At 41.2% G+C, this 26,780-nt stretch overlaps 1 protein-coding gene across 2 annotated transcripts in view; it reads right to left on the reverse strand.

The window, feature by feature from the left end:
* Positions 1-1,756: 1,756 nt before the first annotated feature.
* Positions 1,757-26,780, reverse strand: part of LOC139749377 (glycine receptor subunit alpha-2-like) — a 231,530-nt gene continuing 206,506 nt past the window's right edge. For both annotated transcript variants that reach the window (XM_071663162.1, XM_071663161.1), the window contains exons 10-11: positions 18,905-19,101; positions 1,757-6,568 (exon numbers count right to left, since the gene is read on the reverse strand). In XM_071663162.1, coding sequence (XP_071519263.1) covers positions 6,398-6,568; positions 18,905-19,101 — 368 coding nt within the window. In that variant the 3' untranslated portion in view covers positions 1,757-6,397. The remainder of the gene's footprint in view (positions 6,569-18,904; positions 19,102-26,780) is intronic.

Genomic DNA, 26,780 nt, shown 5'->3' on the forward strand with positions numbered 1-26,780 from the left:
ATGCTTACTTTATCATATTCTTTGATTGACTGATAATCATAACACTCACTAAAAAATTGAAAATAGCATTAAGAATTTGTTTGGAAGGAAATTGAATTAGACTATGCTTATTAAAGTGATCATATTTTTTTTCTTTCTATCCTTTTTTGTCACAGGAAACAGGTTTCTCCTTTCCCATGCACACACATACACAGTTGCATGCACTTTATGTGGCTTTAAGAAATGATTGGTCTGAGAATGCATGATCATATTTTTACTATAAGTCAGTCATACATGTTGATGTTACTGAATAGTTTTAGTTGTATTGTACCTCTGAATTCAACATTATCTAAATCAACAGTTGAATGACTGATAGAGTGCAAGCAGTTGCTGCATTTTCTAAGAATCAGATGACTAGGTTTGAACTGTGGATAGAACATAGAATAAGCAAATTTGAGAAAGACAAGTCAGAGTGAAGGAAGTGGTTGATGTTGATAAAAGAGTACATATGAGTTATGACAATAGGAAGAGAATGATTGAATGAATGCTTTAAGTGAGATGAGTATGAGTTTATCCCTGGGGATAGGGGATTAAGAATACTTCCCACGTATTCCCTGCGTGTCGTAGAAGGCGACTAAAAGGGGAGGGAGCGGGGGGCTGGAAATCCTCCCCTCTCGGTTTTTTTTTCAATTTTCCAAAAGAAGGAACAGAAGATTGGGCCAGGTGAGGGTATTCCCTCAAAGGCCCAGTCCTCTGTTGTTAACGCTACCTCGCTAATGCGGGAAATGGCGAATAGTTTGAAAGAAAGAAAAGAATATATATATATATATATATATATATATATATATATATATATATATATATATATATATACTCAACTCTTACCGTTACGCATTGCTCTCTTCTCTACTCCTATCTAAGTGGAACAAGCCAGCGCAAGCCATCACACACCACACACCTCTTCTGGTCTGTTTTCATCCTTACCCAGATCAATCTTGACCTCACAACCCTCTAACCTCTTTACCACAACCCCAAGAGTCCACCCCCTCGTAAGGGAATCAACCCCATCGTTCGCCCTTGGCTTCTCGTTCACCCTGGACATCTACGGCATAAAACCATTCCCGAAGCAACGCCAAACTTCTCATCCTTTCCATTTTGTTTTCCCTGAGAGCTAGAACATCCAATAGGCTTTTCTCCTCAAACGTAGGTATAAATCTCTCCCACATTATCCCGTTGGTTGCACGAACATTATAAACAACCCAAGACTGAGCCTCTGACGTACAAATTATCTCTTGGCTCCTTTTCTAGTTGTTTGGTTGGCAGACCAATGACCCTCGCCCTCATAGGACACGCAGATAATAATGCAAGGATACCTTATCTTTTTCATCATAGTGACGGACATAGCACGAGTAACATATGACCTAATCAAGGCCAACTCGAAAAAATATGATAGAAAAAGAAAGCGAAGTTTGATTAATCCTCAGCGAGTGTCTGTACACAAAATATGGCCTAATCTTGGGCATCTGAGAGAATAGAGCGAAAGAAAATTAAGATGGAGATTAATCAGAACTTCGCTAGTGCCTGCATACTCGATTCTCAAGATAAGACATATTACATGAAGAGGAAATAAAGAAAATGAATTGTCTTTCCATGTTATTCTGTGCTTTTTCTAATTCCTGTAAAGTTATGCTGTAGGGAAAAAATATCCATCTTCGCCCCTCGTGTATATCAAACTCTCGCCCTCCACCTTGTTGTCAGAAAGGATATTAAAAGAATATTCATATACTACCACTTTTAATATTCATCTTAAAATAGACACGAATAACAACGTCAAAATCAATCCGATACCCATATAGTCATGTGTGTGTGTGTGTGTGTGTTTAGACAAACAGTGCAAGGAAAAGATATAAACAGATAATCGGTATCTATAAGATTATAGCTATTACCTTAAGATAATTCAACCTCTGTGTAAACTTGAACAGTACTTTTCTTGCAGACTGGCAGCCAAGAGCTACACCATGAAGATCTATATGTACTTTGTATCACATCAATGATTATCAAACTTGACAGGTGAATATGGGGTCTTACCATCATCTCGAACCAGTGTCCTCATACAAGAATATCAAACCTTACCACACACATATCCAGTTGTGTTGCTGAACCCCGAAGATAAAACTGTAATACGGTTATGTAATATATATTCTTCTTCTACTTAATGAATACACAAATATAAATAACTTTATTCTACTAAGTATCAGGATAACTTTACCAGAATAACTTTACTAAAACACTGAATAAGCAGATATCATAACCAAAATTGGCTAACGCCAAAGCCATACATAAAATTATATAAACTACCAATTTAACTCTTAACTACCATTGTCATATGGGGATGAATGATAATCGAGGATTATCTGGGCCTTGGATCACAGATGATTATATATATATGAATGATTATATTATCAAAGCAAAACTCCAAAGAATTAACCACATAAATTATCCGTCTTAGAAACACGGTATGAAAGGTCTGGCTCAACACTTTATATATGATACTTATCAAACATTAAGTAATGAAGAGATACTTGCTATAGGAGTAAATGATGGAGTATGGTATACGTAAAGAAGACTGTGTTATAACCACAGTTAATTAACATATCCATGAAATATATTCATAAACAATGATGATATATATATATATATATATATATATATATATATATATATATATATATATATATATATATATATATATGGTGCAATGACAGTGCAAACATCCAAAACACATACAGTATCCTCCAACTGCAAGGATTCGAACCGCTGTTCTTGTGTAGAAGTTAGGAATGCGAACTGCTGGGTTATGTAGCCCATATAAAAAAAATGACCATTCATTTACGAGTAATCGATTACCCTTCGTTAAGTCCCGCAGTAACCATTGGTTAACGAGTTACCAGTCGTACAGTCAAACGCCGAGGCACATGAATACGAAGAGAGAGTATTAAAACCACTCATATACACACTATCCTCCGACAGAAGGATTCGAACCGGTACCGATTCTATGAAGCCAGTGCTAGAGAAATGACTATTCGATCACAAGTAATCATACACCATTTGTCTTGCAGACTGGTTACCTTGTGCCTGTCAGGGATCATAATAATCGGTGAAGAGGACCCAATCGTATATACGACGAAGGGTATTCGATCACTTGTAATGGAGCTGTCGTTTTCTATCACCGGCTACATAATATAGCCTGCTGCTTCCTGGTTATTATGAGACGCTGCACAGGTCTATATCATGAGCGGTAATATATTCAGTGCAAGAGTCAGGAGGGATGAAAAATGAGCTCTTGTACGTAGAGTGGAATCATTTAACGTAATTATAATAATTATGCATTTATTCATATACATATATACGTATATAGTGTGTGTGTGTGACCACTCAGCTGTCTTTTCCTATATGGCAAGGAGACACTTCCCTTCTTGCTTTACCCTATCAGACGAACAATTAATCACTTCACAGTGATTAAACGATCATATCTTTATATATTAAATGTTCTTTATGAATCGGTTGGAAAGCAATAGTATATCGATTCCCTTCAGAATAGATCCATACTTCGCTCAAGTCCACGACTTACATTATTTGCGCCTCCTTAGTCACAAAGGCAATTTATAGGTTTATCCTCTTTACCACTTTGCTCTCTGACTTTTACCACACTAATCTATGTGTATCTGATATCTTCCACTATCACAAATAGCCTCGAAAAGGACCTAAGTGGTCTGTCGAAAAGACCCAAATGGTCTGTCGAAAGGACCCAAATGGTCTGTGTTGAAAAGACCCAAATGGTCTGTTGCTGTCTAATTCTGGGTACTCGATTGTGTAACGTTCACCAAGTAAACAACACTTGTTATTGTTTACCATAGAAGAGAAAGTTTAGGTCTGCCACATGTATATGGGAGCTGCATAAACTCCAAGAGATGTATGGCAATGTATAGGAGACTTGATTGTGAACTTGGACTGAATATCAAAATCCTTATCAGGCCTTCACACATGAACATGGTTTATATGTCTCAGGAACCAAGACTCTGCCAGATGCTCCCTTATCTCTCTCTCTCTCTCTCTCTCTCTCTCTCTCTCTCTCTCACACACACACACACACACACACACATCTTCAAAGTTAGAAAAAGCTGTTCATAAAAAAAACTAAGAAAACTTTCATCTCAATCATTATGCACCGAAGGAGTTATTTTTTTCTTTTCTTTACGAGTTCTGTAAGTATTTGACAACCAGTTCTATTGGGACTCAACCAACTTTGGTGGCTATAGATTATATCAAATATGTTCCCTAGATTCACATAACTATCATATAGACTAAGATATACTCTTAATGCACAAGTCAGCTTCACAGGGAAGAGTTAACTGAAGACAATATATTTTACCGAAATATGATGGTTAATGTTGTACGCTCACACAACACGGGCCAAAAGGTCACGATTCTTAATTAGGGGAATAATTACCTGTCAAGAGTGATTAATGTGAGTTATAATGTACTTTTCCCCCCCAAGTGTATGATGACAGTACATTAACGTATGCATATATCTGACGCTGTGTATCTTGCCTGTATCACATTACTCTCAAACACTAGTTTCCAAGTTGCCTCAAGTTCCCTTGCAAGAATCAGTGATAGATAATGGCCTCTCTCTCTCTCTCTCTCTCTCTCTCTCTCTCTCTCTCTCTCTCTCTCTCTCTCTCTCTCTCTCTCAGGGGCTAGTAGAGTTCTCCGAGGCACCAGCGCGGCAATATGGCCTCCAACACTATGGAAAACACACAGGACAAGAATAGATGGAAAAAAAAAAGATGTCAGAAATAGAATTCCAATCTCATAAAATGGTAACAGAAACGGCCTATGTTTTTCACAGTATTTTTTTTCACGTTCTAAAAAAAATAGATGTGTGTGTGTGTGTGTGTGTGTGTGTGTGTGTGAAGTAGACTCTAATCTATCATATCTCAAGACTCGATCTATTCACTGCACGTCACAAACATGCTTACATTACATACTTGTGTATAAGCTGAAATCAACTGCTTTTCATGTCATAACGCTTTCCTTTCGATTGTGTCTTTCATTTACTCAATCTTATTATTCTTTTAGTCGTAAAAACCTCTTTTACAGGTGTTATTTCCAGCTTCAAAGCTGCGCTACATTCAGTAGCATGGGAAAGCAATGGGAGGGGGAACTATTCCTTTGCAGTAAGAAGTTGTTCAACGAGTTTGTATACTTCAACGATACAAATTCGACCAATGATGTTACCTTTATTAAACAGCACGGTTTTGACAGATCATGCGAGCTCAATTTCCTTAACGCATCATAAACGAAAAATATTATTTCAAGCCTTTGTCTAAATAGAGGAACATTACTATTCGCTATGGTCATACGTGCTGAGGATATCAGTAATTGAGAGCTGGGGGTGGTGGGGTGGCCAAGACCTCATGGGTGGGGTTAAATACTCTCTCAGCGCCACCTAGATGGCTACGTTGTGTTACTATAACTTATGTATCAGCAACGCCTCACTCATGACCACTGGAAAACTACATTCGGGTAGTCACTCGTTTATCAAAAGGCGTCCTAGCTACGTCTCTCTGTTGTATCTCCCCTGATGATGTGATTATTGCACGAAAGTGCACTTGGGAACTTATCGTGCTTCACTTTCCCCGTGGACTCTTAGGAATAGTATAACATGTTGTACCCTCAAGAAAGCAGAATGTTTTCACTATCTGGGCATATAATGATATCCCAAATACTTTGCATGTCACACACACACACAATAATATATATATATATATATATATATATATATATATATATATATATATATATATATATATATATATAGCCTAGCAGTGGTGCTTCCGCCTGCTACGCAGGGGTCCTGGGTTCGATCCTGGCTGTTGGAGGTTTATATATATATATATATATATATATATATATATATATATATATATATATATATATATATATATATATAAGCACATTTCTGAAAAGAGGATGTGGTGGTGAGGGGAAAAAAAAAGGAGATGCTTTTAGGCATTTATCACAATAGGTGCTTTCGTGTCTGTAGAGAGAACGAAAGACAATCGTCTAACCTCCCAACGAAGTACTATGGAAAAGCAGCGAAGCATAATGAAAAAGAAAATGCTTAAACTTACAAAGATCAACGATTACGTGTTTCAATACCAATATTGTCAACGTGTTTTTACAGACCAAAAACTGTAGCTATGAGACGAGGACTTCACCCTTAACGCTAAGAAATGCAATCATTCACAAAGGTATTAAGAGTTACGAAGTAGTGCGTAGTGAGACGCGTGTTGCCCTTTGGAGAGGAAGGGAGGAGGAGGAGGAGGGGCTTCTTCTTGGCTTCCTCCTCCTCCTACACCAGGTAATAACACCAGTAGCAGACGTTGAAGAACCCAAAAGCAGTTGGGAAGAGCACCCGGCACCACTCGTCAATCTTGCGCGCCTTCATCTTGTTCGTCTGCGTCAGAGCTTGTACAAACTGCACGGGGAGAGTTCTCAGCTCCTCCGGGGTCGTCTTACCGCCCTGTTAAGACCACAACGAGGGAGAGAAGAAAGCACCACCAGTGGTCAGAACGAGGCAAACAACATGATTTAACAGTGATTAACAAATGGAATTAGGCAAGCAACATGATCTAAGAGTGATTAAAAACAAAAAGAATGCTTCAAAAGATATTACTAGAGGTGTATGTATAGAGACGAGGTGGAAAATGATTGGGTAAAAGAAGAAGAATAAAGTACGTGATGAATGTGATGAAATATCGAAATTGAAATGAGACATTATTGGGAATACAGTTATCGTAGAGAAATGATGTTAAAGAAAATGGAGCAAGGGTGATAAAGAAAATGGAGCAATGGTGATAAAGAAAATGGAACTGATGAGAAGGGAAAAAGGTATTAAAGAAAATGATAAAAATCATCATTAATCATTGACTATATAATTCTTTATTTCAGAACAAAGACATTTATTGAAAAGTTATGGAATGGTTTTAGATATTTCATTTTTATTCGTTATTTCAAAATATATTACACCAATATGTATAAATGGAATGAATAGAGTAGATCTATCCTAGAAGAGAAACGGAGATGAGAGCGACTATCTACTTACATAAACAATAGTATCTATTTCTATAAAGACAGTGAACAATATCTGGTTATATCAACATATATGAACGTATTGTCAAATTCCAACAAAGACAAAAATATCATTGAAGTTCTTTGCCAAACAAAAAGATATAGAAATAATATGCTCAGAGAGGCTATTCATATATAATTCTTATAGTGCAAACCAATCGTAAACTTCTAAAAGGTGATTTTGAAAACAGAGGACACACACAAACGAGGTTAGATGAAATCTTAAAAGGTTTCCAATCATTTATCAGGAGTAACTGGCGATAGAGGAACAACTAATAAGGGAATCAGGTGGAAGAATATATATATATATATATATATATATATATATATATATATATATATATATATATATATATATATGATTATTACACGAAAGTGCACTTGGGAACTTTTCGTGTTTCATTTTCCCCGTGGACTCATAGGAATATCTTGATCACGCGCAAAATTGTGATCCTTTCCAATATATATATATACATACACAGAAATAATGGGCCACGACTTGTCAGGGTTCACTAGCACGCACGAGTCGGGAAGTGAACAGCTGTTCGATATTACAGAGCCGAGGGCGATAATGTCACAAATGCAACAGGTATCAGCCAGGTGTGTGAATGTCAGCTGGGAGGTGAATATAGATGTGTTCTGAGCAAAGTCGAGGAAGGAAACTCGAGTAGCTACGGCAACAGATCTGGAACACAGGTTGATGTAGGAACTTTAGAAAGTTAGGATCCAATTCCCTCCTCATGTTATACACACAGGATCTGGACTACTGCAATTTGTGTTAGTGTTTAGGGGGAATATTGTTGGCTATAGATAGCGGTCGTGAGGACTAGGTTGGTAGCAGATAAAGCTGCTAGGAAGGCCTAGCTGGATGTCTACCAGCGAACGCAGGATGAGGAGTGCTGAAGCAGAGGTGGAGGCAACATTTCTTCCGAGTTAATATATACCCGCGGACTTCAGATAGAGTCTGGAAACGAAGACGCGTTTTGATAAGGATTACGCCATCTGGACGACTCCCGGGGGAATCAGAGACCTTGGAGGGGCCCTGGCTCCAGATAAGATAGGGAAAAAAAAGATATACAAGACGAAATTTCTAAACCAAAATCCTGACATTTTTTCCCACATTCGATGTCCATCGAGGTGGAGGGTAAGGCGCTGTCAACCCTAAGGGGATCAATAAGGATTCTCCACCTGCGTCAGGTAGGGTCTTCCTTCGTCTGCCACCTCGTCAGGACGCCCTGAGTGCCTAAGAAGAAGACGACGACCACCTCCTCCGCCTCCATCTTCGCATGGACTACATAAGAGTGTGAGCTTGGTCGCCCCGGTGATCTAGGGTACCACTTGAACTACTCCTCATACCTCAAAGTCACGGTGTCTCCTTGGGACTCCAAGGTGTCTCTGGGGACATCAAGGTGTCTCTGGGGACATCAAGGTGTCTCCCGACGTCTCAGGTTGGATGAGGTCTGGAGGAACGGTGGTGGTGGGAGGAGGAGGAGGAGGAAGACGACGTCGTCGTAACGCAACGGTGTTGGAGAGAGGGAAGTCACTGATCAGAATCTAAACCTAGGTCTTGGAGGGTCTCAATGTCAGGGATTCCGCCTCTCCCTTCTGACATGGACTCGGGAGGCGAGAGCTTAATTTCCAACACCACACACACACACACACACACACATACATACATACACACACACACAAACTTTCCCATTTTATGGACGTAGCGTCTGGTATATGGGTAATACCAAGAGGGACTTTATAAGCAAGTGTGTTAGGGAGCATTTGGGTCTGTTCTGTAATGTTAGTCCTAACCACACCAGCACATCCCATAATTAGACTACATTCCCATTAACACAGTGATAAACTTTATCTTAATGTGTATTCAGTATTATATGCGAGCTGCAGCATACTGTAATCCTGGGAGCCTTGAAGAATGTGTGGAAGTCGAGAACATTATCTCGGAAAGCAAAAATGGGTATGTTTGAAGGAATAGTGGTTCCAACAATGTTGTATGGTTGCGAGGCGTGGGCTATGGATAGAGTTGTGTGGAGGAGGATGGATGTGCTGGAAATGAGATGTTTGAGGACAATGTGTGGTGTGAGATGGTTTGATCGAGTAAGTAACGTAAGGGTAAGAGAGATGTGTGGAAATAAAAAGAGCGTGGTTGAGAGAGCAGAAGAGGGTGTTTTGAAATGGTTTGGGCACATGGAGAGAATGAGTGAGGAAAGATTGACCAAGAGAATATATGTGTCGGAGGGGGAGGGAACGAGGAGAAGTGGGAGACCAAATTGGAGGTGGAAAGATGGAGTGAAAAAGATTTTGTGCGATCGAGGCCTGAACATGCAGGAGGGTGAAAGGAGGGCAAGGAATAGAGTGAATTGGATCGATGTTGTATACCGGGGTTGAAGTGCTGTCAGTGGATTGAATCAGGGCATGTGAAGCGTCTGGGGTAAACCATGGAAAGCTGTGTAGATATGTATATTTGCGTGTGTGGACGTATGTATATACATGTGTATGGGGGTGGGTTGGGCCATTTCTTTCGTCTGTTTCCTTGCGCTACCTCGCAAACGCGGTTGACAGCGACAAAGCAAAAAAAAAAAAAAAAAAAAAAAAAAAAAAAAATTATATATATATATATATATATATATATATACTCGACACATTATGTTAGTTCCTAATGCTATTTTGCTTTCACTGTGATCTTAAGTTCCATTCCTTTAATCAAAATTGCCTCAAAATTTTTACTCTATCTTCACTGCTATTTTTTCCCTCCAACATGGAACTGTTATATTGGCAATTAATCTTTCCTTCCATAGATTAGATGTTCAAACTACTTCTTCACAGAATTCCACCTGTCTTCTATATCCATCTTATATTTTAATCCTGAACGTTCTCCTTTGAAAGAGAATAAATAGTTAATTACTTACGCGTACCTATGGTTAAAACTTTGCCAAAAAGGAAAGACCTGCGCGTAGTGCTCACCGCAGGGAGAGCTTGTTGTGTAAGATCGTGTTGGCAAGTGTTATGCGAGAGAGAGTATATTTGTGGGCTGAAAGCCACCAGCCCATGTATGGATGCAACAGAAAGACAACGCAACGACCGGGGGGTCAAAGGAATGAGACTAGAAAGCCACTTTCGTCCAGCCTCAATGCCGTCACTCACCATACCAATAGACACACACACACACACACACACCCGAGTTGTACCGATAATACATCTCCCTGGTCTGAGGCTGCTTACAATCTACTACGTACCTGAGAGAGAGAGAGAGAGAGAGAGAGAGAGAGAGAGAGAGAGAGAGAGAGAGAGAGAGAGAATATATCTTTCCCTTCGTCTCGTACTCTCGATATTGTGAGCAGAGGTAAAAAAAAAACAACACACCAACACAGACCCACCGGTGATGCAGACAATACTATATAGTGCGTTTAACTGTCACATACATCGTCCCCTAATTAAGCCATCAGACTGAACTAGCGAGTCTTAATTAGCGACACAGCGAGTTAATCACCACACATTTTGGATTAATGACAAACTTCCTCACCGCGAGACACACAAAAGGATCGAATCCTCCTAAATACAGAGGAATCAAATCCTCTTGAAGCTCAATATTTAGGATTTCGAATCGTCCAGAGGGATGGGATTGGATTCCTGGGTAAGGTTAAAGAGAGAGAATTTCGAAACAGGTTACCAGGTCGAAATGTAGAATTCAAAGCTACCTATAAGGTCACACGCGGTCACCTCAACATGTACCAGTAACTCAAACTATTCTCTTGAACTGGAGAATATAAATTTGCATATCTGAATCGACAGAAAGATGAAATTATTATATTCAAGATTGTATGTAGTCAAATTAAATGTATACAAGAAAGATTCCTGTCCAACATTTTAGTGCATGATGAAAAGTTGACAAAGATGATGTGCGTGTCAGAACTGGAGGGAACGAGGAGAAAAGGGCTATCAAACTGGAGATAATGGATGGAATGATAAATATTTTGAGTAATCTGTGTTGAAACATGCAGGAGGGTGAAAGGCATTCACGGGATAGAGTGATTAAGAACGATGTGATATACTGGGGTCGACGAGCTGCCAATGTCCGGACTGAACCAGGGCATGTGAAATGTCTGGGGTAAACCATGGGAAAATCTGTTGAGCTTGGATGTGGATAGGGAGCTGTGGTTTCGGTGCATTACACATGACAGCTGGAGACCGAGTGTGAACGAATGTGGCCTTTGTTCTTCGTCTGTTTCTGGCGGTATATCGTCAACGCGGTAAATGGCGATAAAGTATGCCAGTAATACCATTAATGATGGTAATACTAATAATAATCTCTTAAAAATTGTGTTATTTAAAAGTATAAAAAGGTTTAACTCATATAAACCTAATCATTCAATTTTCAAAGAAATGGGAAAGCAAAAAGTGTAGGGATGATATTCATAAGATATAGTCTCCCTGTGAAAGACTACAGTAATGCCCCAGAGGGATTCCAGTCTTGCACTGCCTTTCTGTCAGTGAAGACCTCGCCAGAATGCCAGTCTAGATCAGCTCCCATAGGAAGATCAGGTTCCTTTAAATTCACATTCATTTATTGCCTTTAAGTTCTTGACTGATGGATGAGTTGTGCGTGGCGTCTTCACCCTCTGGTCACTCCCAAAAAATGGCGGGAAACGGAGATTCCCCCCTCCTAAAGCTCTTCTTTACCCTTAGCAGAATGAACTTGATGAATACATGAATTTGAAATAATCCATTTGGCTTTTAAATGATTTCGCCTTTTTATTCCTCGAAGTCATATTGAATATCTCGAGCATCTTAATGGCGCCAAAAAAAAAATGCACTAGACATTAAAGATCTCTTTCATATCGGTGACTCATAATATTCCTTCTGGCTGGAGAGACTCTCTCTCTCTCTCTCTCTCTCTCTCTCTCTCTCTCTCTCTCTCTCTCTCAGATCTCAATGCTCAAACATCCCATCCCACACAGACCCAGAGTGCATCCAGAACGCGCTTAAGAGACGAAGCATCTGTACAGTATTGGATTCTGGATCGAGAATGGGTTCAAGGAGAATGTGTTATTCATATGGAGTCCTTTTTTTTTTTTTCTTTTCCAGGTCAATTTGTCACGAAGGGGATAACCGTCAGACTTCCAGTTCTCGTTTCCAGGTTTTCACAGATCCACCATCGGTGTGGAGGTAGATGCAATATATCTTTTTCACATGCGAGGGTCCGGGAATATCTTAGTTCTTTCCTCTCTCTTTTCGGAATTTTCCCGGGGATGGGGGGGGGTGGCCTTTTTCATCACAGGAACCGAAAGGGTCTGAATATTCCACTCTCTCTCTCTCTCTCTCTCTCTCTCTCTCTCTCTCTCTCTCTCTCTCTCTCTCTCTCTCTCTCTCCACACCCAGTAGACCCTGGTTCTTGTCCATTTCGTTCCAGAGAGAGTTCCATAAATTTCGAAAAAAAATCCAGTCAAGTCTCTGCGGAAGCTCGAATTTTATTGCGGATCACATGTTCTTGAAAAATACAGATCTGGACTCTTGATAAAGAGACACATTGACGTGATGGAGATCAAAGACCCTGTGACACAGAGACTACCCTCTGAGGCTGAGAGTTGAGGTTAGGTCTGGTGAGATGTCTCCTTTTGTCTGTTATCCTTTGAAATGGTATAAAAGAGGACGATTCTTGTCCAAGTTTTCTAATCACGGTGATTTAACTGTGGCCTACTGCAATATATATATCTTTCATACTATTCGCCATTTCCCGCCTCAGCGAGGTAGCGTTAAGAACAGAGGACTGGGCCTCTGAGGGAATATCCACACCCGGCCCCCTTCTCTGTTCCTTCTTTTGGGAAAAAAAAAAAAAAAAAGAGGGGAAGATTTCCAGCCCCCCGCTCCCTTCCCTTTTAGTCGCCTTCTACGACACGCAGGGAATACGTGGGAAGTATTCTTTCTCCCCTATCCCCAGGGATAACAATATATATATATATATATATATATATATATATATATATATATATATATATATATATATATATATATATATATATTGCAGTAGGTGACAGTGATACGCATGACCTAATATTCCCTGATAACAACGAGGAAAAATGAAACAGTTTGATCGAGTAAGTAATGAAAAAGTATGAGAGATGTGTGGTAAGGAAAAGAGTGTAGTAGAGTGTGCAGAAGAGGGTGTGTTGAAATGGTTTGGACATATGGAGAGAATGAGTGAGGAAAGGTTGACAAAGAGGATGTACGTGTCAGAGTTGGAGGGAAGGAAAAGCGGACGACCAAATTGGAGGTGGAAGGATGGAATGAAAATGATTTTGAGCTATCGGGGCCGGCCCTTTTATGCAGGAGGGTGAAAGACATGCACGGGATCGAGTAATTTGGAACGATATACTATATTACACTATAATCATCAATATAGTATACTGTACACACAGTGGACTGAACCAAAGTATGTCTGTTGATCACTTCCTCCTCCAGGTCTCCTTGCCTATAGACAAGTATGGCTCTTTTCCATTCTCTTGGCACTGAGTTTCTTCAGCGATATTTTGAAGACTATCCCAAGACTATCTACAGATAACCATAGCACATGCAGCGAATTTTCATCACGACCAAGAGCCTTTTACGTGTCAAGACCTTTCAGTATTCTTTCAGTATTGTATTAATGCCTTTTTTAGGCATCTCGCCGATATATTTTCGTGTATGTATGTGTCACTGTGCGTGTGTATAAACCATCACCCCAGAGTGAGTGGATTAGAATTGTTAGAAAACAGTTTCATCTTTCTCTAACATTTCGGCTTGCGCAGAAGGTGCGTTCCAGAGCTATCTAAAATTCAAAGGTACATAACCATGTATACATCAGTAGGCTCATTTATCACCTTGTTGAACGCCGCACCACTGTGTTTTCAAAGGGGGAACATAGTGTGGCGTCCAGCGAGGTGAAGAATAGGCCTTCGGGTACATACAGCATCGCGACTATGTATCCTGGTGCCTCTATAGATGGCGTCCAGGCAACACAAGACCTTCCTTCTACTTCGCTTGTTTTCTATCTTCTTATTTTGCTAAACAAATGAGTTTGATAACTCGAAAATCTATACGAATATTTTTTCGAAAATACCCTGGCCAGTAAAGAGGCAATATATATCTGCCCACATAAAAAAAAAAGTCAATTTTCTGAAGCCATTTGATGGATTTGGATGAATTCAGTCTCGCCAAAGCTGACGTGAATATCTATACCATTTACCTGACATTCGTAGATTAATACCACAGTGGGTCGGGGATAGATCTAATTAAGAATACCCTAAAATATTTGAGAAAAAAAGAAACCGAGAGCCTGATATACGAGCAGTTTTACATTTGTGTGAACGAGAGGGAACTCGCACAAACTAATTTGAATATCACTTCCTCCATTAAATACAGTCTAAAAGATAAATATTATCTAGAAATTATATCAAAACAGTGTACGAGTAGGACTAAGTGATAACAATATCCTAAAACAAATGCAAGCGATTGACAGATACGAATATATTTCAATTCCCTTTTTCGATAGAGCATTAAATATTCTAATAAATGCATTCGTATGGGTCATCTGGTCATTTAGGTATTTCCAGGAACAGAGGAATACATCCAGCATTCGGGATTAGGGTCGGGGATCCCAGTTCTTCAAAATTAATTACAATTTAAGCTTCAGTTCGTGTGTGTGTGTGTGTGTGTGTGTGACCTACTACCACATCACGTAAGTGAGGAATACGAGGTTAGGTTCATGACAATGAAAGGGAAATGAATTTACATGCATAAATTACTCCATACCTCCCCTCTCGCTTTCTTCTTAATTTTTTTCTGAAAGGGGAAGAGAGAAGGGAGCCAAGTGAGGATATTCCCTCAAAGGTTCAATCCTCTGTTCTTAACGCTACCTCGCTGACGCGGGAAATGGCAAATAGTACGAAAAAAAAATTACTCCATTGTCATCAAAACTATAAGAAAAAAACTATCGACCATGTGAGGAAAGATAAAGTGATGCGAGTCAAATCAAAATTTGATCTGAAATGTTCATGATCGACTAATGTTATGGTATTGAACAAGTTCATCAATATATGAACGAGTCATCGATTTAAAACAGAAAATGGAAGTTGGTATGATCCAGTTCAGCAAATAGAAAAATTATTCTAACACGAACGTATAATACGCTTAATTTTGAAGGTATGGCAAATGAGTGGCCAAATCAAACACAAATTGGAAGTTAATACAACCCAATTCAATTTGAAAAATATGATACATCAAATAATATATCAAAATTTTGAATGCATCTCAGTATCGTTGAAGAAAAAACATGAAATGACCCTTTTATTGAACTAAAAAGAAAACGTAACTACATTCTTCGTCACGAACGTATAATACATCAAAATTTTGAAGGCATCAAAGCATTGAAGGAGGAAAAAAATAAATGAAATTACCCATCTATTCACTTATGGACGAATTCTGACAGCTATGAAGGACGGTATCCGAGGATCAGAGTCTCAAATATTCACAGGTCACCTGGAGGCTCTCGTGCATAACCCAGAAGTGACCCCTAACCCTTGATACCCACTCATACGTATACTCACAATCATCAAATATATATAAAGACTGGCAACCTTCCTTGGTATTCCGCGTGTCGTTCATATATATATATATATATATATATATATATATATATATATATATATATATACACTGCCCATGTATTACCTGAATGTCGCAGAAGGCGACTAAAAGGGGTGGGGAGCTGGAAATCCCCCCTCTCCAGTTCTCACTTTTCCAAAAGACGGAACAGAGAAGGGGGACCAAGTGAGGAGTTTTCCTCTCTTACGCTAAGTCGTCTGTTCTTGACGCTACCTCGCTAACGCGGGAAATTGCGGATATGTATACATGTATACTAAACATCTGATGTGTGTATTTAACTTCCTCTTTCAGTACGACTGGAAAATTGAAGTCGAACACCAGGTAACCACTTGGACGGCTCTCGACCACTAGGAGTGGCGTCGTCCACAAAATAGTAGGGAACCATACCTTGAAATCCTCTACAGAAAAAGAAAAGAAGACGTTCTCCAGTGGCTAGTCCCAGAAAGGGAGGCTGCTCAGTACACAGTTCTCCCCTGGACAGCAACCAACCCACCTCGGAAATCTCTAACAGGTGGCAGTTCGCTCGAACTCACCAGTTCTCACCACCTAACGTAATTCCCATATCCCTAATTGGCTAAATTCCCTTTAGATAAATATCTAGTCCACTACGAATTACTAAGTGGACAGGTACTACGCAGTGGAGTTTATAAACGAAGTCAACTCTCCAGTGGGTAGAGAGACCACGAGAAGTTTTTCATGGTGTAATTTGTAGAATTTTAAACAATTCGAGGTTTATACCCTGGCTCTGAGATGAGTCATGGGGTTGATATACGAGGCTAAACAACCTCGCGAGGAGAAGCGACTGAGAAGTATCATCCTTACAGTCGACATGTGAAGAAAAACGCTTTTGGGCGGAGGAGGAGGAGAGAGAAGATGTATGACAGGACGCGGTAGCTGGGAAATTTGTGTGCTGGTGTAATGGAACGCTGAGGAAAAGGTACGTTGGTGTATGATATCATAAGAACAATAAATGCTTTCTGGTCATCTCGTATCATTGCTACCTTATGATACGAGACGAATCTGGACGAGACGAAGAGATTCTTATGAGGAAAGGTACGTTGGTATATATATATATATATATATAGATATCTGGGAGTGGATCTGGCAGCGGATGGAACCATGGAAGCGGAAGTGGATCATAGGGTGGGGGAGGGGGCGAAAATCCTGGGGGCCTTGAAGAATGTGTGGAAGTCGAGAACATTATCTCGGAAAGCAAAAATGGGTATGTTTGAAGGAATAGTGGTTCCAACAATGTTGTATGGTTGCGAGGCGTGGGCTATGGATAGAGTTGTGCGCAGGAGGATGGATGTGCTGGAAATGAGATGTTTGAGGACAATGTGTGGTGTGAGGTGGTTTGATCGAGTAAGTAACGTAAGGGTAAGAGAGATGTGTGGAAATAAAAAGAGCGTGGTTGAGAGAGCAGAAGAGGGTGTTTTGAAATGGTTTGGGCACATGGAGAGAATGAGTGAGGAAAGATTGACCAAGAGGATATATGTGTCGGAGGTGGAGGGAACGAGGAGAAGAGGGAGACCAAATTGGAGGTGGAAAGATGGAGTGAAAAAGATTTTGTGTGATCGGGGCCTGAACATGCAGGAGGGTGAAAGGAGGGCAAGGAATAGAGTGAATTGGAGCGATGTGGTATACCGGGGTTGACGTGCTGTCAGTGGATTGAATCAGGGCATGTGAAGCGTCTGGGTTAAACCATGGAAAGCTGTGTAGGTATGTATATTTGCGTGTGTGGACGTATGTATATACATGTGTATGGGGGGGGGTTGGGCCATTTCTTTCGTCTGTTTCCTTGCGCTACCTCGCAAACGCGGGAGACAGCGACAAAGTATAATAAATAAATAAATAAATCACAGGAACAATAAATGCTTTCTGGTCATCTCTTATCATTGCTACCTTATGATACATTTATGATTCATGCCTGCTTGTAATTACCCCAGGACCAATTTCTATGAAAGAAAACGAGTGTTACACACGACCCGTGTCGAAAAGCTCCGTGCGCTACTTTCAGTAGCAGGGAGAAATGGATACCTTTAGAGTGAGAAGTTCGTCAATGAGACTATATACTTCCGAAGACACAACTTTACCAAAGTGCTCTTTCACTGACGGCGAATCCTCGAGCTGGCAGAGTCCGGTAACACCGACCATTATAAGAACGGATGGTAGTTAAGATACAATCTTTACTTACTGAGGATTGTTCGTATGATAAATGGGTCACTGGACAGAGATAGATTTGTCGTTCGTGAGGGACGGATGGATAGATGGGGTAGTGCATCTCTCGTTCGTTAGGGGTGGATGGATAGATGGGGTAGTCCACAGAATTACGAAATGTAATCTTACATTAGATCGTAATCATCCAACCTAATATGTCAGAAAGTCTTGTGTTTGTGGCATGTAACTCGGGCCCTTACTCAAAGGACCGTCAGGGTGTTGACAAAATCTAGTGTAGCACTGACTTCACACCAATCCATCACTAGAGATCTTTCCTGCATGCTGAAGGTGGAGAAATCAATTCTTAAAGAACTGTAACTTTCCCTAAATACCAGCGTTAGGAGAGTAACTTGAGGTGTCGCTGTGTGTGCACAGCGTATCCCTCAGTGTGGTGAGTATGGTATATAAATGTGTGTGTGTGTGTGTGTGTGTGTGTGTGTAAATACGAGCCCTAAGAGGGTTATGATCTCAAACACACTCCAGCGATGATCCAGTCTATCACTCGGTTCACATCATTGAGGCAAAGATCCACCTAAGACCACATTAAATGCAAGCACAGATCACCTGGGAACCAGCAGGCCCCAAGAAGTGAACCTTCTTGAAATGGAAAGCTATCATCATTATCATCATCCATTTCCCCCCTATGGTCTTCGAGCCAGTTATGGCAGAGTGCACGAAGAGATCAATTACAGCACCTTTTCTCGAGGCTTTCCAGCAGCCTGGAGGGGGGATATATATGGAACTGGGAGAGAGGGGCCAGCAAGTGAGGAGACGACATGAGCTTTTCCACCTATCCGAGACCAGTGATTGTAAACATTAAGGTCAAGGAGGGAGACTAAGCTTCAAGACATATTCTTCTTACCGTGAGTGTGGCAGCTCCCAGGATTGTGCCTCCGCTGCTACCTTCTCCCTCGTTGTTCCTGAAGCCGTTGCAAGGTCCGCCAAGCCTGGTGCTGCCGCCGCCCGAAGACCCCGACTCGCTCCCGCCAAAACCTCCTGGTCTTTTGCGCCACAGGTAATTCACCAGAGTGAACTCCAGCAGCGCGCAGAACACGAACCCTGTAGGAGAGAGAGAGGAAGAGAGAGAGGGAGGGAGAGCCATATATGGCCATGCAATGTCCCTGCAAGAGAACGCTGTGCAGGAGAGAGAGAGAGAGAGAGAGAGAGAGAGAGAGAGAGAGAGAGAGAGAGAGGTATGGCCGGGTAATGTTCCTGCAAGAGGAGGAACGAAGGGTGAAGGGTTAAGGGGATGAGACACTCAGCTGTGGATATGATTTACCTTTATAGGCTTTTAAGAGGCTTATATTCCCTTCCCCAGACGGCTAATGCTGTAGTTTTCTTCTTATAGAGAGAGACAGAGAGAAGCCAGTGGCGGTTGCTGACGTGACTTATTGCCATTTGGGAGCGCTAGAGTGAGTCGTATAACAAATGTTTTACGTTCGTAGGGCGTGACCCCGAGACGCGAAGAAGGGTTTACTACAATAACCCATCATGGGTGGGCGACAATAACTGATCCGTGTGTGTGATGTAGGGACGATATGGTCTCTCAGAGAGGGGCTGGGAGTGATACTTTCCATGAGTCAGCAGGGGCCAGCCAAGGGTTGGACCAGTATGAGTTCGAGTCTCAGGATGTGGCGGTCGGCCTACACCAAGCCTAGGTGTTCATCCTCCTCTCGTACAGACTGGTCGATAAATTAGTACCAGGAAATAAACTACCCCTTTATTAGTGTTCTTTATTGCTCTTTACGTATACAAGCAGAATAAAGTCTTGCCTTTATTTGACCGTTCTCCCAGAACCTTAGAAATCTTTTCACAACTTCTAGAATTCTTTTCACAACCACTTGTAAAGGAGGACATCCACAAGAATGTTTCCTCCCTATGAATCATACGTCTGCCCGAGATTTCAAGATGTGGTACACTGCGGTGAAGATAATAATCAAGAAAGATCCGAATGTCTACTCATTCATCTCTATTAATCAAACGAATGATTAATGTTCCTATGGCAACACAAGAACTAGCTTTATTAATCAAATGATTAATATTCCTGGAGCAACACAAGAAAGAGCCCTAATGCATCTAATTCATTTCCACCTCTGGAACGAAGCCAATAATGGTTTTTCCAGTATAGTTTCTTGTATTTTGGCAGTGAGCATACACCACCTTGCAGTACACAGCAATACCCAACCTCAGTCAAGTCTGGATTCCAGCTCTCCTCTGCCCTTCTCCTCCATTCCAGCAATACCCACCAGGCTGTTGCTGGAAAGAATTCGAACGCAGATGGGACTGAAGAATGAATGAATTTCCAAAAGAGACATTCACGAGTCCAGTTCACGATACTTAGTCAATATTCTACCATCTCCAGCAAAGCTTTCCAATCCTCCTGTTGCTAAGCAAAGCTTTCCAATCCTCTTGTTGCTCAGCAAAGCTTTCCAATCCTCTTGTTGCTCAGCAAAGCTGAGTCCTCATACTAACAGTGTCGTGTTGCCTCGAGCCGCGCACACACTCGACCAAAAGCTCACACAAGTTCAAGATCTCTGTTCTTGAGAAAGATAAAAAAAAACTATTAAACATCCCTTGCAGAAAAACGAATAAAAAAAATGCTCTATTCCGAAGGCGAGTTTATAAAAACGTTCGTCATAAAACGTTACTTCAGTCCAAAGGCCAGAGAAGGAAGACCTCATGAAGACAATGTCTGGACTGCAGCTCTCGCGCAAGAAATCTCCAACGTTGAATCTGGACCGCTGCTCACAACTCCAGGAAGTGTCAATATTGGATCACCACATTCGTAAAGTCATGCGAGGCTTGAGATAAACGTTTTATATAATAGGCCTTCACCCGCGCCCTTGTATGACGCCTGTGTCGTAGAGGTTCCCTGATAACGTGACCCTAAGTGCCAGAACTCGTCGACGACACAGAGGAGGAGGAGGAGATGCTGCTGGCACTTGCCTAAGACAGTTTGGCTTCGCGGAACTTCACCGCTAGTGCAGTGCGCGCGCGCCCGGGAGCCCCAGACCAGGTCAGGAGCACTGAAGAGATTAGCAGCATGATGCAAACCTGATTAGTTTACTTCACTATCCATCGGGATCATCTGGTATCCGAACACAATCTCGAACTACACCATTTAATGGCGCTCTCTCTCTCTCTCTCTCTCTCTCTCTCTCTCTCTCTCTCTCTCTCTCTCTCTCTCTCTCTCTCTCTCTCGGACGCGGAGCGTTATATATTCGCACAAATGCATCCAAGGGCAAGCCAGTCGATCAAGTCTCGTATTCTAATCGAAGAACTGTGTGTAAAATGGCTCTCCCGACGTCCATTAGCCACCTCCACGCCCCAGTACAATGGCCCTCCAGAGGGGGACGTATAACCAGTCTTGGCGAGCCGCTGGAACTGGCAAGTCTCTTTATGACTGCGATGCACCTACCCTGGGGTCAAAATAGACCCAAGTAGCCTCTGGATTTTATTACTGACTCGCATGAGCAACATTTGCGTAGATCTAAACGTGCAATAACGAAACGAAATCAGAGTTCTTGTCTGAACTATTGCGATGCGTATTTGCGTTTACAAACTGAAGTGGATTCAAAGATACTTACTTGGAGGAGAACTGACACCCTCTCCGTCAATTTCAATTTCAAATCAGGGCGAAAGACGCTAAGGCAGAACCAAAATAACAGAACACAACTAGATATAAAAGCGTGATTAAAGATGTCTTAAGGGCCTACGTGGTGGAGTGGTTCAGTGTTGCTGACCGTGAGTGATGCATTCACAGGCCACCAGGGGTTGAGCGCATAGGTTCGAAAAATGATTGTACAAGACTGTCCACAGGCAGCCTAGCCGTTCACCTTTCCTTAGGGGTTGGTCGATCAACTGGATACCTGGCTTAGGTGATGTGTGTATATATATATATATATATATATATATATATATATATATATATATATATATATATAGCATTTATGAGTTGGCCTTGACTATGGCATTCAAGTTAAAAGAAAAAATAATTCATTGTAGTTCACTGTAGCAACATAGTGCCTTTGAAGGCAGTTTCCAAGCCACAAAAGGCAAGAAATGTCCACCTCAACTACACACATTACACTTGTTTTCCCCCAGCCATTCAAAAAGAAAAGACAATCTGATTAAAGGATCAAAGGCAAGATTTAAGGGAATCGGACCCTGATCTTAAAGATCAACAACGGCTACTTTAAAGGATTAAAACACATAAACTTCATGGTATCTATTCACCTCAGATGTAGTCATACAAATTCCAAAACTTCTCAAACAGCCTCGAAGGCTATTCGAGAGCCGACAGAAGGTCATCTTCATATATCTTTTATGAAAATCCAACATTTTTCTCTCTCCTGCATAACTGGGGCTAACCCAGCTGAATAAATACATAAGATATACATTAACATATTCTGGAAATAACATCACAGATGTGTCTCTAGGTTCTAGAGACTCGAGAGAGATGTACGTTGGTTAGATACTATTCTCTGGCCTGAGTTTGCCACCCAGGCAAGAAGCGAGGCAACGAGACTCCTTAAATCCAGGAAGGGAACAGCAAGAAGCATATACAAGTCTTGAGATGGAGCAACGGGAAAAAGGTGAATCCAGAAAACGAGTGGCAAACACACACACACACACACATATATATATATATATATATATATATATATATATATAGAGAGAGAGAGAGAGAGAGAGAGAGAGAGAGAGAGAGAGAGAGTGCATAGGAACGCACACCTTCATATAACATACAAACCTCCAACAGCCAGGATCGAACCAGGCTGGCTGTTAGAGATATATATATATATATATATATATATATATATATATATATATATATATATATATATATATATATATATATATATATATAATGAATATATAAAGGTATGGAGGAGCGAGAAGTATTTAATTTCAGACAAGAAGCAACGGGAAAGATATACATTAAAAGCCGAGTGGGGTATAAACGCATCCGTGTGGGCCAACGGTAAGGTGTATAGACATTTCCCTCACACTTAGAAACCTGGGCATGACACTGGTGGGTCATCATACCACATCTCATGGGCTGGGTTCATGACACATCTCTACATACATCTGCCACGATGGAGGAGGAAGACGGAGAGGACGTCTTCGATCTCACGTTCTCCGGTAGATGCTGACGGGGACGCGGAGGGAGAGGAAGGGAGGAAGGTAGGAAGGAACCAGACCGAAATAGCTGTTGGGTTCCTATCAAAGGGTTCTATCCTACTTTACATGGAGAATTAGGCACTTCAGCCTCAGTGAAGAAGGCACCCGAGGCATCAAAGGCCCATGAATATATCTTGGGAGTATTCCTGAAAAATGTTGAATGTTTTGGACCGTGTCAGAAAACGGAAGATGGGAGACGGAAGGGGGGGAAATTATTTTCGAAGCCCCCGAGGAAATAACACTGGAGCCTACTAGTCTTGGGTCCGCCCCTTTGAACACGAGAAATTAATTCAATTCTGTCATTAGAAAATATAAAAATTAATCTTTTGAAGCTGTGAAATTCATGGATATGAAATCATTCTTAATGATTCCATTAATAAAAAAAAAAAGAAAGGAATATTCTCTGATCTTATTTCTTTCATTTTGAAAAACAGCGAACAAAATATTTCGTAATTTTGAGGGGTATCAAAGCCACCGAAGTGCAATATACACAAGAGCCAATAAGCTTGAGAAAGATTCGTTTCAGACTGGAGGTTGCAAGAAAAATGCTCATTCGGGTTTTAGGAGAAGGGAAGCAATATTTGATAGAAGGAGAGTACAGTAAGATTTTTCACCATCCATTATCAGGCACACAAACACACACACACACTATATACCTTTTCCTATTCACTTTTTTTTTTGTATATACCCAGGACGAATTTCTATAAGAGATCTGATGCTACCCACGATCTTTTAGAAAGGCTCCTGCGCTAATTCCAGTAGCAGGGCATGTGGACATCTTAGAAGTGTGAAGTGCTTTGAGGAGATTGTACTTCCTAGTGATATCGCCTTGCCAAAGGGGACGTTTTATATGCGACGTAACCTCAAGGAAGCTTAGTCACACACACACACACACACACCCACACTTACATATACAAGGACGCGTAATTTTCACCTGTAAATTAATCTACGCACCTTCGCCTCTACGCATCCGAGAATCGAACCCGCATCACCACCAATATTGGGTGGCATACAGCTACCCTCAGGACCATTAATGGTCCCAAAGAACCCGTCTTTCCTAAGCAACGGCTGCAGCTTTTAGGTCCCTGTGCCCACACACTCTAGGTCAAGTAAGGCATGACCTCCCACTCCCCCTGTCAAGTCTGGAGGACTCTTCAAAGACACTCACGTCTACTGTGGTCATGTCTGGGTATCGGAATAGGGAACGACCACATGCAAATCCACCCAAACACTTTCTAAAGCTTGAGGGCGATGAAAGTCACTACTCATCCACAAAGCAAGTCCAGGGGCGTTTGCTCCTTCCTTGCGGAGCGAGGCAAGAACGATATACCCCGAGCTATGGAGACAGAAAGGCCAGGAAAGCTCTGGAATCAGCACATATTACCTTGAGACCTAACATCAACACGAGGTTAGACAGCGCGGTGTATGCGAAAGCAGAGCCGAAATAGCAGCGCGTGATTGGAGAGTTTGGGAATAGAGATCGGCAGACGACCAATCAGAGAACCCGACGCATCTCCACATCCTTCATAGAGTGGCGAGATTTGTATAAATAACATGTAGTCTCACCGTGTCATGTCACACGAGGACCTCATATTTACACAGAGAATGTAAGTGGTCTTATAATTATAAGTAACTCCTGAAGAAAGTGTAGTAACTTTGACATCCACGACCTTAATGACCCTGGTAGTTGATAGGACTCAAACACAAACAACCAACGCGAGTCGCGTTTTCTATAAAGGAAGACTGAAAGGTGGAGACACATTGCAAGAATAGATTTCCTAACTCCTGTTTGTGTTACGGGACTCCATCAGTCTCCTGTATGTAGTCCAGAAGGTACTTATCGATCGTATTCCTACAGAAGATATTTCAAGGTCTCTTCACACGTACACTCTCCCAAAAAAAGTATCGGCACCCCTCTCCCTACAGACCTGAAAGTTTCAATGATCTACATCTAAACGAGAGAGATTAAAACTTGGCTTCACTGCCACCTTGATAACAGTTGTAAACTACATCAGGGTGGCAGCGAGGGCAAATTCTAATCTCGGTCACCCAGTTGTAGATTATTAGAAAATTTAAGCCAGGGGGTCCCGATACTTTTTTGGGAGAGTGTACCTCGCTCTTTTCACAACTTTTCCTCCATTTCTTCCCACCTTCGTAATCGTTTTACATTGATACACTCCGTTCCCCAGACTTTTCTGTTGTCATATCGTAACCCTAAAGAGAAAGAATCTTTGGTAAATGGAAAATCAAAATCTCTTGCCGATATGGAGTCTTACGTCTCTCTCTCTCTCTCTCTCTCTCTCTCTCTCTCTCTCTCTCTCTCTCTCTCTCTCTCTCTCTCTCTCTCTCATTTACTCCTTTCCCTTGACTGGTTTCGTTTTTGATACGATTCAATATCCCTTTGGCAGCGTCATATGTCATCAGTCTCCCAATTAACCTGGCTGGTATCAAACACGTACGTTTCATCAATACGTCAAGCGCCTCTCAAGTCTGATCAAACGACTTCCTGTAAATCCCCTTTGGCGATATATTAAAAATCTTTAGACCCGATTTCAACAAATCTTTGATGTTAAAATCCTGATGGTCGTCAGTTTCTTTCATAACTTTCTAGCTTCAAACGACATAGTTTGGCAAAGTTCGAGATCATATAACTTATATTATAGAATGTCTATATGTTTGGCTACCATCCCTGGGGATGAGGGAGAAAGAACATTGCTTGTGTGCCCCCTGCGTGTCGTACAGGGCGACTAAAAGAGGCTGGAAATCCTCCCCTCCTACATTCCTTTCCAAATGAAGGAACAGTGCAAGGAGCCAAGTGAAGAATCTTTTTCCCTCTAAGGCTCCGTCATCTGTTTTTGACGCTACCTCGCTCACGAAGGCGAAAATAAACATACAAGAATATAAGAAAGAAAAAGTGTTTAATATTTTCCTGGAGTCGTAAGTAGAAGTAGTAAAATCTTTTTAGAACTAAATCTTTAGGCAATGATAAAAGAGAGAGAGCTCAGGGTGGGTTTGAATAGGCTCGACTGAAAACTTATGGACAATATTCTTTTTTTTTCTACCAGGAAACTTACGGTTGCATGACTTCGCTTGGGGGGGAGAGAGAGAGAGAGAGAGAGAGAGAGAGAGAGAGAGAGAGAGAGAGAGAGAGAGAGAGAGAGAGAGAGAGAGAGAAGAAACGCATATCCAGCAATCTGATGCCTGGCCCCTTTATATGAATGTCTGCACGTGTCCAGCGATGTAATTCCTCTAACACCAGTTATTGCCTGGACCAGTCTGCATAGTTGCTATATTTCCCATTGGGGAGGTTTTACAATCGTCAAAGAAATTTCAGATTTGAAAGGTGTGACTATATTGCACCTGAGTAATGAAAAGCCACTTATTCAAATAATAGTTTCACTGTTATCAAGCCATCGAGATAGGGCTGTGTCGCTATCAATAAGCCAAAGAGAGAGAGAGAGAGTAATATTATAACCCTAAGGGAAGGATGATCCAATACCATTGTTGAAAGTTTAAAATGGTTACGAACATACGAATCTAATCCAACACCCAGA

The sequence above is a fragment of the Panulirus ornatus genome, chromosome 7 (genome assembly GCF_036320965.1).
Source record: "Panulirus ornatus isolate Po-2019 chromosome 7, ASM3632096v1, whole genome shotgun sequence".
NCBI lineage: Eukaryota > Metazoa > Arthropoda > Malacostraca > Decapoda > Palinuridae > Panulirus > Panulirus ornatus.